This window comes from Octopus bimaculoides, chromosome 4, assembly GCF_046866305.1.
Source record: "Octopus bimaculoides isolate indiv1 chromosome 4, ASM4686630v1, whole genome shotgun sequence".
Classification (NCBI taxonomy): domain Eukaryota; kingdom Metazoa; phylum Mollusca; class Cephalopoda; order Octopoda; family Octopodidae; genus Octopus; species Octopus bimaculoides.
Window position 1 is genome coordinate 46,089,168 of NC_142931.1, and position 15,377 is coordinate 46,104,544.

Genomic DNA, 15,377 nt, shown 5'->3' on the forward strand with positions numbered 1-15,377 from the left:
TGTTCCACACTAATTTTTTTTTTCTATCTCATACACGAACACACACTTCCTCATTCAACCTTCTTAGATGACAATGTACAGACAGAACACACTGGATCACTGTAGTTACCAAATTTCATTTAAAAAACATATCCTTGAGAACTTAGTATGCAGTTTCGAATACTTTAGAAAATAGAACATAATTTATTTTTCATTTATGAAATATTTGGTTATTATGTTTTCTGAATAGGACTTCATTTTAATATGTGTGAAGGCAGCAACCTGGCAAAATTGTTAGCACACCAGATAAAATGCTTTGCAGCTTTTCATTCCGAGTTCAAATTCCGCTGAGGTTGACTTTACTTTCCATCCTTTTGGGATCAATAAAATAAATACCAGCTCAGCACTGGGGTAGATGTCATTGGCATGAACCCTCCCTGAAATTGCTAGCCTTGTGCCAAAATTTGAAATCAATATTTATAATGTGTGAAAAAACAAAACAATATATAGAGAGAGCAAACAGAATTACCTATCAGAAAAATTCATGGAGTGATTAACAACTAATTGTAGGCACAGATGTTGGATACTGATTGTTGTGGTAAACCATCAATTGGAACTCAACTGAGAGCTAATATGGTATCTGCTCGGATAATATATCCCTCTAGACTTACTTTTATATATATATATATATTGCACAAGAAGAGAGAGTATGTCAACTTATAACATTCAAAGGCAGGTTTATTATTTGGCTGGCTTTCTTTTGCCCCTACCTAACGAAGGGCCAAATTTCAGCTCCCAGGCCAGGCCAAGTACCAGTGTTTACATTCATATCTGATACCATTAACACAATACATCATCACACTAAACAACACAACACTATAACAGTAACCAAGGGCATAAGAACAGAACATCGTTTCTTACCTTTAAGAGTGAAAGGAAGCAGGTCCATACTGATTGAAGATGACAGTTCTGTCAACACGTATAATACACCTTCCTTCAAAGTAACAAATGGCGTTTTCAAGACAAATCGACACAAAACCTAAAAAGATTATATAATTATGATTTGATAAAGCATGAAGTTTTTGAATCTCTCCTCACTCCACCTTGCCACACTTTACTACTAAGTCAATATGACATGAACATGAACACTTGAAATTTTATTTTATCTACTGAGGCGATGTCTTTTACTTGCTTCAGTCATTGGAGTGTGGCCATGCTGGGGCATTGCCTTGAAGGGATTAGTCAAACAAATCAACTCCAGCACTTGTGTTTTTTTTAAACCTAGTACTTATTCTATCAGTCTCTTTTTGCCAAACGTAAAAGACTTTCTCACCTTCCCGAGCATCAAAGTAATACACCTACTTGTTGTTTATACACCTGTCTTCGTCTTTTGTTTTTCTGTAAATTTCAACTATATATACACTTTTACTCGTTTCAGTCATTTTGACTGCGGCCATGCTGGAGCACCGCCTTCAGTCGAGCAAATCGACCCCTGGGACTTATTCTTTGTAAGCCTAGTACTTATTCTATCGGTCACTTTTGCCGAGCCACTAAGTTACGGGGGACGTGAACACAAGAGCATCAGTTGTCAAGCGATGCTGGGGGGACAAACACACACACATATATATATACATATACGACGGGCTTCTTTCAGTTTCCGTCTACCAAATCCACTCACAAGGCTTTGGTCAGCCTGAGGCTGTAGTAGAAGACACTTGCCCAAGGTGCCACGCAGTGGGACTGAACCCGGAACCATGTGGTTGGTAAGCAAGCTACTTACCACAGCCACTCCTGCGCCTATATGGTGAAATCACACACAGACATACACGTGTGTGTTTAACTATGCAAAATTTGAGAATATTTTTGTTTTGACAAGACACAACAATTCTGCAGGGAGTATAGTTGAATCAACTGAAAAATATTGCTGGTACTTATTTTATAGACTCTAGACAAATGATATCTAACTCCTCCTCTTTATCAGCTAACGTCTGTGTTCCATGCTGGCATGGGTTGAATGGTTTGACAGGAGCTGGCAAGCCAGAAAACTCTACCAAGCTCCACCTTCTGTTTTAGCATGGTTTTTATAGCTGGACGTCCTTCCCTAATGCCAACCACTTTATAGAGTGAACTGGATGCATGTTTTATGTGGCCCCAGCACTGGTTGCATGACATCAGTACCCACTCTGTGAGTTTTAAGCTCAAAGTAGTAAAGAAGAGTCAATGAGTTAGATAGTTTAACCTTTTAGCATTCAGATAACTCTGTCACATGTGATGCTTATTAATTCACATTGTCTTGAATTAATCATGCACTATCTTGTAGCTTTAGGATTTCAATGACGTGATTGTATGTCTTTTGAATGACGTAGGATCTGGTCATTCAGAATATAAAACAGGTAGAATATTTGGGCCAGATATGATCAGTTTAAATGCTGAAGGGTTAAATCATCTTAAACCACTGCACTCATTCTGGCTATTTCATCTGCCCTACTGAGAAAATTTACCTACAATTATTTAAGGAATAAAAGAAGTTTGGCTCTTATGTCGGAGTTTAACTGATATCATTATTACAAATGTCAGCTAAATTATTAGTTCAATACAGAAAGAAACAATTATTCAAACCACAGAACGTTTCAGAACTTCTGTAGAAGAACATAACTTTTTATTATCCATTTTCTATGGTTTCCAAATTTATACATTTTCATAATGCTGGAGTAATTGGTTTTAGAGTTGCATGCCTATCCTAATACTAACCTTTCAACAGGTAAAGAATAGTGAAATCTGATGCTGATCAAGTAAACTGAGGCAAATAAAGTTTTCTTTTCAATATTTTGCATAAAGGTATAGCACATCATCATCGTTTAACGTCCGCTTTCCATGCTGGCATGGGTTGGACTATCACAATGGTTGTAATCATATTTGAACTTATAACCTTGTGGTTAGCTCGTATCAGGACAATTACCCGCCTAGGACAATTCCCACGGATGACAACTACCCCCTAGGACAATTACCCACCTCTTCAATATATTAAGAAATTTTAAATCATCATGTTGTTCTTAGGGGGTTATTGTCCATGAAGGAGAGAGTAAATGTCTTAGACTCGGTGAGCTATCCAGCACTTTAACTTTAGCATAACGAGCACTGTCATTGTTATTATGGAATATGCAGAAAAAAACCATGTTGTCAGCCAATTTAAAGATATGAAATCAAAAAATTTTTAACCCGCACTATCTGTGTGTCTGAAATAATTTTGAAAGTAATCAAAAACTTGAAATGGTTCACTCAAATACTTAACTTAAATATTTAACTCTTTATTAATCTAGCATTTAAAAAACAGGTTCTTAAAACAGTTTTTCAAAAGAGTCTTATATAAATTTATGGCTGAAAGTTTTAATTAAGATCATCATCATCATCATCATCGTTTAACGTCTGCTTTCCATGCTAGCATGGGTTGGATGATTTGACTGAGGACTGGCAAGCCAGAAGGCTGCACCAGGCTCCAATCTGATCTGGCAGAGTTTCTACAGCTGGATGCCCTTCCTAATGCTAACCACTCCGAGAGTGTAGTGGGTGCTTTTATGTGCCACTGGCACAAGGGCCAGTCACACGGTACTGGCAACGGCCACGCTCAAAACGGTGTTTTTTACGTGCCACCTGCACAGGAGCCAGTCCAGCGGCACTGGCAACGACATCGCTCGAATGATTTTCTAATGTGCCACCAGCACAAGTGCTAGAAGGCAACGCTGGTAATGATTACGCTCAAATGTTGCTATTTACAGGCCACTAGCACAGAAGCCAGACAGCTGCTCTGGCAATGAACACGCTCGGACAGTGCTATAAACACTTTAAAATAGTTGATTTTTGTATCAAAGAACTAGAAGTGGTATCAGACAGGCTGGTATCAAAAGCATTAAATGAACAAATGAAACATATCAAAATATAAATACCTCAACATTTTCAGCTATCCACAAATGTGGAGTCTTACGAGCCAACATCTGCAGATCTTTCAACACCATGATTTTCACTGTCTTACGGGGGTCGTTTTCCAGATAGTTTAATAATAAAGAGATTTGCTGTGTAATGTCTAGTAAAGCATGTATAGCCAATTTGGACATAGTGTGGAGGGTGAGCATTACAAATCTTTTAGCGGGATAGCTTTTTAACAACAGAAGGCAGACTGTTCGTGCCTATAAACAAATAAAAAAACAAAGAGAAATATATTAAGAAAGCAGATCAAACACATAAAAAAAAAATTTAATTATCACTAATACAACAAGTTGTCATCATCATCGTTTAATGTCCGCTTTTCATGCTAGCATGGGTTGGACGATTTGACTGAGGAATGGTGGACCAGGAGGCGACACCAGTCCTCAGTCAAATCGTCCAACCCGTGCTAGCATGGAAAGCGGATGTTAAACGACGATGATGACAACAAAATATATAAACAAAAAAAAAAAAGAAAACAAAGAGCATTTTACTGGAAGAAATAGCAACAAAATTTTCCTCAAACCATGCCCTAGCATTTAAAAAAAAGGAAGGACATATTAGATGGAGTAGTCAATGTCTGTGACAAAGAAAGAGATAATCACAGTCAAAATGCTTGCAATCATAGGTCTCTTCAACCAGAATTAAACAACAACATCTGCTGCTACTCCAATAACAACACTGTTATTCAATAAAATGTTTTCCCATGTTGACATTAAACTGAACATTTCGTAAGTTGTAAAACTGAATCCCTTACCAACAGTAAATCTGTTGGATGGGGATAATGTGTATTACTGTCAGATCTAAGGATGAAGCCAATGACTTTTATAAATTATATATCAATTAGTTCTAGAATAGAGTTAATAATAGTTTTGGATTTAGAGAAAAAGCCAACAATTTTAAAGTGTAGGAAAAGAGTTAGTCATTTAAATCAACCTTAGTACTTCATTGGTACTTTATTTTATCAACTCAGAAGGGATGAAAAGCAATGTTGACCTAAGTAGGATTTGATCTAAGAATGTAAACTGTCTCAACAAATACTGCACAGCATTTTTTCAATGCTCTAACAATTTGGTCAGCTCTCCCTCCTTAGAAGTAGAAATAATAATCCTTTTTTTTTTTCTATAGGCACAAGGCTTGACATTTTTTAGTGGCGGGAGGTGGGGGCGCTAGTTGATGACATTAACCCCAGTGCTCAACTAGCACTTATTTTCTCAATCTTGAAAGGAGGAAAGGAAAAGTCAACCTTGGAACATAGAGACAGATGAAATGTTGGAAATAATACATTTCTAAATCTCTCAGAGAAATTTAAGCAGTAGTGATACGATGAAGTAGTTGTATACAGTCAACTTAATGAGACAGTCCCCTGAAGGAAATAATACTACTGTTGGTTAGACCTAGGAAGCTGCACCACATCCTGTCGGCCTTGACACATTTCCTGTGTTCTTATGATTACAACAGAGAGAGACATACGGACACAGGAAATGTGTCAAGGCCGACAGGATGCGGTGCAGCTTCCTAGGTCTAACCCAGGGGTTTTCAAACTTTTTGACTTGCGGACCCCTTTATATTTCAGGCTTTACCTTAGGGACCCCCTTATAAACGCTTATGAAATTTATACATAAATATTTGCTTAAAATAACATATATTTTTACATTTATTTATTTAACAGTATTTAACAAATAGGTTTATTGTCAATTAAAAGATTTCGATTAAAAAACATATATAAAATCAAATTGCCCATAAAAAGTATTTGCTGTCTACGGACCCCCTGTGGTCCACAGACCACAATTTGAAAACCCCTGGTCTAACCAACAGTAGTATTATTTCCTTCAAGGGACTGTCACATTAAGTTGACAGCATACAACTACTTCAGATGAAATGCTGTTTAGCATTTTGTCCAGTGTGCCAATGATTCTGCCAACTCACCACCTTAAGTAGAGCCAATAATAAACAGCATAATGGTTAAGAGGAGAATAAAGCAAGTTATGGTTGTTGTTTAGTTCTAGTTTGGTCTTCACAGAACAAATCTGTAATCAAAGGTAATCTAGCTCTACCATTTTGTCTTTTTTTGTTTTATCCTTTCCAGACCATGCATCTAGGAGAGCATTATTCAATCTCTTCTTCCATTTTTTAAAGATACCCAAGCATGACTATGATTTGAGAGAGATTTGGCAACTATTTCAAGCAGGTAAGTAACTACCAAATAACACAATTAGCTTTCAGTAGGCTGCAGCTTACCTTAGCAGCAGTTTCAGCATCGTGGTGCATATGCTGCAAAATTGGTATCAGTTGTAGTTTTAGTTCCATAGGGGTTTCAACTTTTTCAATCATCTGTGCAATGCGATCACAGATACTTGCTGAAAACAATCTGCAAGAAAGATGTCCACATTTTAAAATTAATATTTAGTAGCTTTGTGGGTAAGGTGTTTGATTACAGACAAGATCATGAAATTCATTTCTACAGTACACATTCATCCTTTTTAATCTACTTGAAAATAAGTGTTATTCCTATAGAGGAGTTAACCACAGTGGAATATCTAATTATCAAAATACATTGCTAAAGCAAATAAGTCTCTGTAATTGCTACAACTATATCAAACATACTGGCATGAAAATAAAGTAAATGGAATAAAACACTGAGTTATGTACATTAGAAATGGAGCCTATTGATTAGCCAAACAGACTGAGCTGAAGTGAGCAAAGTGTTTTATGTAAGCATCAAAATAAAATGCGTGGCATGAAATTGAGTTTTTGACAATATGAATAGTCATTAAGTACCCACAACCACTATCCATCACTTAGAATGAATTCTTTTATCAACCTGGTTGAAGCCCATCTCTCAGAAATCTATACTCATGAGATGACATGACCTCAGTGCTACAAGTGAACAACACTCAACAATTTTCTAGTGCTACTTCTGTTTGCAACAATGACCTCAATGTTTACGGGGGGGGGGGGGGAGGGCACTAAACATCAAACAAAAAATGAATTACAAGTAGACTTTGCATAAAAAGTTGAGAAAAAGATTTTGGAAAAATTTGAAATTAAGAAAAAGAATGTAGAAAATTGTTTGCCATGTTTTACTAATCATACTTGAGTATAACAATGTTAATAACAACATTACAAATAGCATAATTTCAAGATGGTCACATGCTTGTATGAATTTTCTGAAGGTTCAAAAATAATTGTTGAAAATCTGTGGCACACCCCTCGCTACATACGGTTTGAAAACCACTGCAGTAGACAAAAAAAAAAAAAAACATCACCATGATAGGCGCACTGGAGTGGCTGTGTGGTAAAGTAACTTGCTTACCAACCACATGGTTTCGGGTTCAGTCCCACTGCGTGGCATCTTGGGCAAGTGTCTTCTACTATTGCCTCAGGCCGACCAAAGCCTTGTGAGTGGATTTGGTAGACGGAAACTGAAAGAAGCCCGTCGTATATATGCATATATATATATATATATGTGTGTGTGTGTGTTTGTGTTTGTCCCCCTAGCATTGCTTGACAACCGATGCTGGTGTGTTTATGTCCCCGTCACTTAGCAGTTCGGCAAAAGTGACTGATAGAATAAGTACTAGGCTTACAAAGAATACGTCCCAGGGGTCGATTTGCTCGACTAAAGGCGGTGCTCCAGCATGGCCGCAGTCAAATGACTGAAACAAGTAAAAGAGTGAAGAGAAAAGAGTACTAAAAACAAAAAGAAAAAAAAAGAAAATTTTGGATGTATGCACATTGCAATGAAAATGAGAGCTTCTATATCTGTGTCCTGTATCCAATATGGTCGAGTGGATCTAGCCAAACTATTTAAAGGAAAACAAATAACAAATGTAAGCTGATGAGTGTATGTAAAAGAATAAAACAAGACAAATCTTACTTGGAGCGAGCTGCAAATCTCTGGGCAGCATAGACTGCTGCATCCACTTCAATAGCATCATGGGAATCAAGACTAACCACTATGCTGTGATGCACTGTAGTTTTCTCAGTGATGATACTGGCAACACTTCCAAGTGTTCTATAAAAGGACCAAGATATATTTATCCAAAATCATGATAGTCACAATGACAATGGCAAACCCCATAACATGTTTGAAAAAATAAAAAGTGGAAGTGCTAACACACAATACAAAAACTTTCGGATCTATTTTAAAACGGGGGCCACATTTTTCATTAATGTTTTACGTAGTGTTTTTGGTACGGAAAGACTTTCAAACTTCGTATACTTATCTATTTTGTGTTATAGAACAAAAAAATATTTTTGTATTCGAATTTATTTCATGTAAAAAATTGTCTTATTTCGATAAGTATTCAGTTGTTTACATTTACTCCTTTGGCTGATTAAGCGATGTAAAGCGTATTTAATCTCCATACCTTCGTTTTATTTGCTTTTTTCATTTTAAATTTGCTTTAACCCTAACCCTATGGTTAGGGTTAATTGTTTCAGAATCGTTTGTTTATGTAGTCGGCACTTAATGTATATCGGCTGAATGGACGTCAGTGATTGGTTGAAATTACAGAAATACGACAACTTTAACATGGAATAAATGGATTTCTTTTTTTTTTAAGAAGACTAAGAGAAAAAGATGTTTTATATGACACATTCTACCAGTGTTCCAAGTTTCAAAGTGTTTCGTTAATGAAAAATGTGGCCCCCGTTTTAAAAAAGATCCAAACTTTCTCCCAAAAGGTTTGTGCCATTCTGTTTTTTTTGTAAAGATACAATTAATTTTTATTTCAAGAGAAAATTCTTCAAATATTACGACTGTATCAAGAGCATCTCGCAAAAACTTCTGTATGTATGTATATGAGAGAGAGAGAGAGAGAGAGAGAGAGAGAGAGAGGGTGTGTGTGTGTGTGTGTGTACAACTATATAGCAGTCAATTTCAATTACTGATTTCTTTATTGGACTTCCTTGGAGTAATACCCTTTTCTCCCATGCATTCTCTCCATTCAACAGTCTCTTGTAATATTTCTAAGCCCTTCTTCTTGGCACCTGCAAGTTCAAATGCACTGCTATCTTTCTGTACATATAGCTTTGCAATCCAGAACACCTGATCCTTCCCTAGTAAAAGGGTAAAGATCCTCTTCAGTCATGAATGACCATGAGATTGCACTTGGAAAGTTTCCTTCCAAGGCACAAGTCCGGGAAAAGTTGTTTATGGAAGACCAGCAGTCGCCCATGCATACCAGGCTCCCTGAGCCGTACCACCAATGTTATCCAACAGAAAGGCAAAGGCCAATACAGCTTGGTACCTGTGACATCACAACTCATTTCTACAGCTGAGTGAACTGGAGCAATATGAAATAGTGTCTTGCTCAAAGCCTAGTTTGGGAATCGAACCCACTACCTAATGGTTGAGAGCTCATTCTCCCATAGTAAAATACTGGCAAACCTCTTACTTTCAGCACTATGTACACCTGATGTCTTTCCTTTCAGAAACTCAAAATTGTTCCTTGTCTCCCACCGTCATTTCTTCCAATCTTTCCAGATCTGTCTCTAGACTTTTATGGCTTTGTATACACTACTATTCCACTACTATGTTACGTTCTATGTAGCTGGAACCTGGCTCTAGCCACAAATCTTGTCTGAGCTTTGCAACAGGTTTTCTGATAGAAACAGTTGTTCTCTATGCTTTAAGTCTCTAACTTTTCCTCCATTCTGTCATATGTATCAACTGGTACTTCTTTGAGTCATCATCTGGTGACAAAGGAATTAATTACAACTGAAGAAAATTAAACCAGAGAAAGATTTATGTAATCAATGACTCCTAAACTCAAGCATTCTAGACATACTTGCTGTAATACTTTTTAAGACAATAGTTAGATCTTAGCATGACATGATCATCACAATAAATGCTACTTCTCACAAATCATTGACAATCTCACTTGGAAATCTCAACGTCAGCATATAAACTACTTCCCAAAGACTAGCCTTTCTCTTCTGAGACAACAAATACTTCAGCTTCAAAGAAATGTTAAATTTTAGGAAAGTACTTTGAGCATCATTGTATTAAATGCTTATAACAGTTGTTGTTGCACTCTACATTAGTCAAATTTCTGTTAACACCCAACACCAGAGTCACACTTCTGTTAATATGTAACAATACAGTCACACTTCTGTTAACATCCAACGTTGCACATCTGGGACAGCACTGTTGTTACACACAAAATCTTTACAGATCACACCTAACAGAAAGCCATTTCAATGAATGATTATCAAGGACCCACACATCAACCTACTCCAATGCCTGACCTACAGGCATGCTGTCCCATCATTCTGTTTTATCTGTTGTTGTTGGAACTCCGTCGCTTACGACGTCGAGGGTTCCAGTTGATCTGATCAACGGAACAGCCTGCTCGGGAAATTAACGTGCAAGTGGCTGAGCACTCCACAGACACATGTACCCTTAATGTAGTTCTCGGGGATATTCAGCATGACAGTGTGACAAGGCTGACCCTTTGAATTACAGGCACAACAGAAACAGGAAGTAAGAGTGAGAGAAAGTTGTGGTGAAAGAGTACAGCAGGGTTCGTCACCATCCCCCGCCGGAGCCTCGTGGAGCTTTTAGGTGTTTTCGCTCAATAAACACTCACAACGCCCAGTCTGGGAATCGAAACTGCGATCCTATGATCGCGAGTCCGCTGCCCTAACCACTGGGCCATTGCACCTCCACTGTTTTATCTACCACTACTACAACAGCTTTTACTCTTCAGTGTTAGCTATTTGCATACCAACACTGAAAATATCTAAACTCATCTCACACATTCATCTATTTACCTCTCTTCATCCATGGTAATTCTCATCTCAGTCATCTCCTCAACCAACAAGCTCTATCCATTCTCCCACAAGAAAATCAAACTTCTGGAAATCCCTCACTCCCAAATTTTCCCAAAAATTATCAATATGCAGATGTTCAAGCAGAACATCAACAACATTAATCCGACCATTCTCAAAGAATTTATTCAAATAACAGGTAGTCTCACAGTCGCTAACCTCTCATTAACACCATTAGATAAAACATGGCTATAGTTTGCATGTCATTGTTGTTTCACTGTTTATGAATTCATGATACAAGTTTATTTGACTAATAGCTTTACTATGAAGCACTTCCTACAGTAAGCATTAAAGAGAAGCCTGTAGTTGTAAGCATAATTACTTACCGCAATGTAATGGCACGAGCAATTGGATCATTGCTGTGTATAACAGAAAATATGCGCCGTATGAAGTCATCAACATTGAGTACTTTGTCCAGGTGTTTCTCAGCCTGCTGTGTCACACGGAGGATGCATAACCGAATGAAATTGCTCCTAAAAATGAACAAATGCAAACACATTAGTTTTGTAAAAATTATGATGTGACAAGTGACTGTTTTCAGACCTTCAGGCTGACTGATGTGTTGAGAGTGAAATGAGTAGGCAAAAACGTGTGGATGCCCATAGCATATATAGATGTGTGCACATGCAAAAGTCTCTTTTGATCTGTGTTTTGACATGTGTTAAAAATTTGTTTTAAATGCCTTTTTATAAATGGTGTCGATGTTTACACCTACTGTGAAAACAGGTTTGTCAAGCAAAAGACCAAGAGAATAAATACTTCCAGTGGAAATCAAGAAGGGCATCCAATCACAAAATACTATACTACCCAACAAGTCTTGTCTAATCCATGCCAGCATGGAAGAAGCAAACCCAGGTATATGATGATGAAACTGTGATGTGAAAAGACTGAGATGATCCATATTAAACAAAATCTTTGGCTTTACTTTGCTTTAGTGGAAATAAATCATAAGTAAATGACCTCTTGTCTATCTCGAAATGTGGACAAATCTTAGCTAAAAGGCTAAACAGTAACAACTCAAACATTCAGAAGAGTTGAAAGCTTTTAATCAACAACTTTTCATTTGTTTCATCTGATTAGGAACTATTATGGCCCACCCACTACACTCTGTGGAGTGGCTGGCATTAGGAAGGACATCCAGCTGTAGAACCAACCCAAAACAAACTATGGAACCAGGTGAGGCCCCTGGCCTTGCTGGTTCCATAGATGTCAGCCATCCAACCCATGCCAGCATGTTGATGATGGTGATGATTAACTCCAAAATTTCACCATTAGTATTTCTGTCATAGGATGGATAGGCTAGTAAAAGATATCGTTTTAATGTTTAACCTCTTTTTCTATCTTTCTACACACTGTGTATTTAGGATGACATTATTTAGTTTACCTTCGTCTTCTTTAAGATGGTAGGGTGTCATTTGTAGAAAGTTGGACATATTGTTTAGCAAGTCAAACAACCACATAGAGAGTTTCTTTATTGGTTAATCCAATGTCCGTTTTCTACAGAAATCCACACACACCGTCATCCTCATCATTTAACATCTGCTTTCTATGCTGGCATGGGTTGGACGGCTTGACTGGAACTGATAAGACAGAGAGCTGCACCAAGTTCCAGTCTAACTTGACATGGTTTCTACAGCTGGATGCCCTTCCTCATGCAGCCACACCAAGAGTGTAATAGGTGCTTTTTATGTGTCATCACCATGGGTGCTAGTTACATGACACTGACATCAGCCACAATTATGACTTCACTTGGCTTGACGAATCTTCTCAGGCATGGCATATCACCAACAGTCTTGGTTACTTATAAACCTCACTGAAGCCCATGGTTTGAAGGGTGCTTTTTACATGCCATCAGCACGGGTGCCAGTTATATGACACCAGCATCAGCCATGACCATGATAGATTGTGTATCATTATCATCATCATTTTCAAGACTACTTTTCCATGCTTTGATGGGTTAGTTGGGATTCACTGAAACCATTTTCTATGGCCAAATGCTCTTTCTGTCTCCAATTCTCTCCTGTTTACAAGTAAGATAATATTTTCCTCTACACGTTTTCACAGGAGACTGCAAACAGACAACATTGCTTATATGACAGTGATGTTCATGTACATTTAGCCAGCAATGTTAAGGACAAGGTGACAGAAATACATACACATATACTTTATTAGTAGAAAAAAGCCTCAGGGAGAGCTCATCCATTTCCTAGATCCTAGACTGGAATCAGACTTCCAAGGGGTACTTGCATACGAGTTCCAGATGCACTGGGGAGTTGGGTATGTTGGGTGTCATGCATTATAGTTTGTATGGATGTGTGAATGCATGAACAAAGATAATTTTGGTCTGATGAGGTACTTTCAGTAATGATAGGTTCCAGTGCCGGTATGTGTGTGAGGAAAGTCATGAGAAGGAACCATAAATATATAAATGTACAAAAAATAAGAGATAAGAAGCTATTAAACATGGAATCCATATTACACTCACAAAAGACATATTATCCTCTGTCATTTGTCTTCTTAACCAGAGTTGATCTGGAGCTGTCAACAAAAATATTACATTGAGCAAGTGAGTCTTCATGCAATCTCTTGAACCGCTTGTAATAGCAACCAAATTTCAATTCACATATAATCATCTCAAAAAAGAAGGACACATAGAGTAATTCAATTCTAGATACGTTATGTATAAACAGGTTAGGATTATTACAAATTACAAACAGGGCACCTTTGTTAACAGATCTGCTTAGTAAGAACAGACTTAGAGCTAAGCAACAAAATAGCTCCTTAAGCTGACTGCTATATTTAGCTCAAACTCTGAGCTGTCTTGCCATCCACCTTTAATAGATCTGAGGATCCATTCTTTCTATCTCTGCCACAATCACCAAATGAGACTTCTCGCAACAGATGCAACATGCTATGAATAGCCGAACTTCGTCTCTTAGTCAAGTTAGTGCCGAGAAACATTTAATTAAATAATAATACCCATGTGATGAAGGAAAGAAAACATGAGATCAATGATTAAGATAAGATTAATGTGATCATGACAAGTAGGGGAAACAACTTCGGGTTTGTTTAGGTTTTATTAGATATCCTCAGCTAAGTATAGCCAACACAAGCTAGTCAAATAAGTGACAACATATTTTACTAAGATAGATTGATAGATAGATAGATATTTTTATACAGACACAGTATGTCCATTGAAATTAATATAAACAGAATGTACTGTTCGCAGACTAGACGAACGCATGACTGTACGCAGATGTGAGAATTGTGTGTTGATGAAATGCTTGATGAAGTGACTTCTGAAACAGAATCATTTGGTGCTACACAACATAAACAATTTAAAAGAATCGTGTTTTGAGTAATATGCGATGTTTCGTCTGATTTGAACACAAAAACGCATGGTATACTAACATATTACATAATGTAAAATATTTTGCCAACTCCATCATCCATTTGTAATAAATGACAACAACTCACCCTGCTCTGAATACTTCAGCCAATTTCAAAAGAGCTGAATTTACGAGAATCGGGAAGGGATATTTTTCAAACAGCCGCGGAAACCTCACCACAGCCTCACATTGATCTCCGATTTTCTGGGACCTCAAGCCTGAAAAAAAAAAATCAAATAACAATTAAATACGGCAAAACTAACGGTACATTAATATTTCTTGAGAAACAATAATTTAAAAACCTAAATAGCTTTTTTTTTTTTCATTTTTTATGAGTATCAATACATATACCGGACGCCGATTTAAGTTAATATTAACAATGTACAATAACTTTCGACTGTTTTTATATAAATATGTTACTACAGAAAAAAAAATGCAGTTCAACAATATATATATTAAAAAAATAAAGACACTACCTTTGTCTAACTCGATCAAGGCAGAGTTAGCATCTTGTTCTTGAGATGAAGTGTTTGTATCGTAAGGACGTGTTCCGTTGTTCGCCATGATGTTTGTATTGGTAAAACAAGTACCGCAGTAAATTATCAACCGGCTAAGAACGGTAACTTATGTAATTTGTATGGTAGAATTACTTCCCTTTGAAATTGATTTGTTTAGTAGGTCACACTTAGTCCGACTTTTATAGATGTGTGCAGTTGACTCCACTATGTTATGGTATCAGCTATATTTTTCATCCTTTTGGTTTATTAAAATAAAGTATTAGTCAAATATTGAAACTGATTCATATAATAGAAAACATAATAACTTTATGCCAGTGGTAGAATTTGAACTCAGAAAGCTAAAACTAAATACAGTTAAAGAATCTTTTCTGACACCAAACGCTTCTGACAACTCAGTATCTTTGATACAATTATTAACAAAAGATTTGGTTGAAATATAATTGAGCAGACTCCAGTCATTGACACTTTTTTGCTCGAATCTGATAGCACTATTTCTGATCTCTAAAATATAATTCCCTTCCGTTACTTCAAAATAAATCACTGTTACTCAAATAGCTTTAGTAATAGCTGTTTATTACTATAACAGCTTTCTCAAAACATTGTTTAAAATTTTTGAACAGAATTCAGACCATGTAAACAACAATCCAGTCTGAGTTAAACATGTGTAAACAAC

At 36.9% G+C, this 15,377-nt stretch overlaps 1 protein-coding gene across 1 annotated transcript in view; it reads right to left on the minus strand.

Annotated features, from left to right (window-relative positions):
• Positions 1-15,377, minus strand: part of LOC106884515 (integrator complex subunit 7) — a 46,422-nt gene extending 31,045 nt beyond the window's left edge. The window contains exons 1-7 of the mRNA XM_014935939.3: positions 14,663-15,377; positions 14,275-14,404; positions 11,124-11,270; positions 7,841-7,978; positions 6,202-6,331; positions 3,924-4,163; positions 901-1,018 (exon numbers count right to left, since the gene is read on the minus strand). Of these exons, the coding sequence (XP_014791425.1) occupies positions 901-1,018; positions 3,924-4,163; positions 6,202-6,331; positions 7,841-7,978; positions 11,124-11,270; positions 14,275-14,404; positions 14,663-14,750 (991 nt within the window). The 5' untranslated portion in view covers positions 14,751-15,377. The remainder of the gene's footprint in view (positions 1-900; positions 1,019-3,923; positions 4,164-6,201; positions 6,332-7,840; positions 7,979-11,123; positions 11,271-14,274; positions 14,405-14,662) is intronic.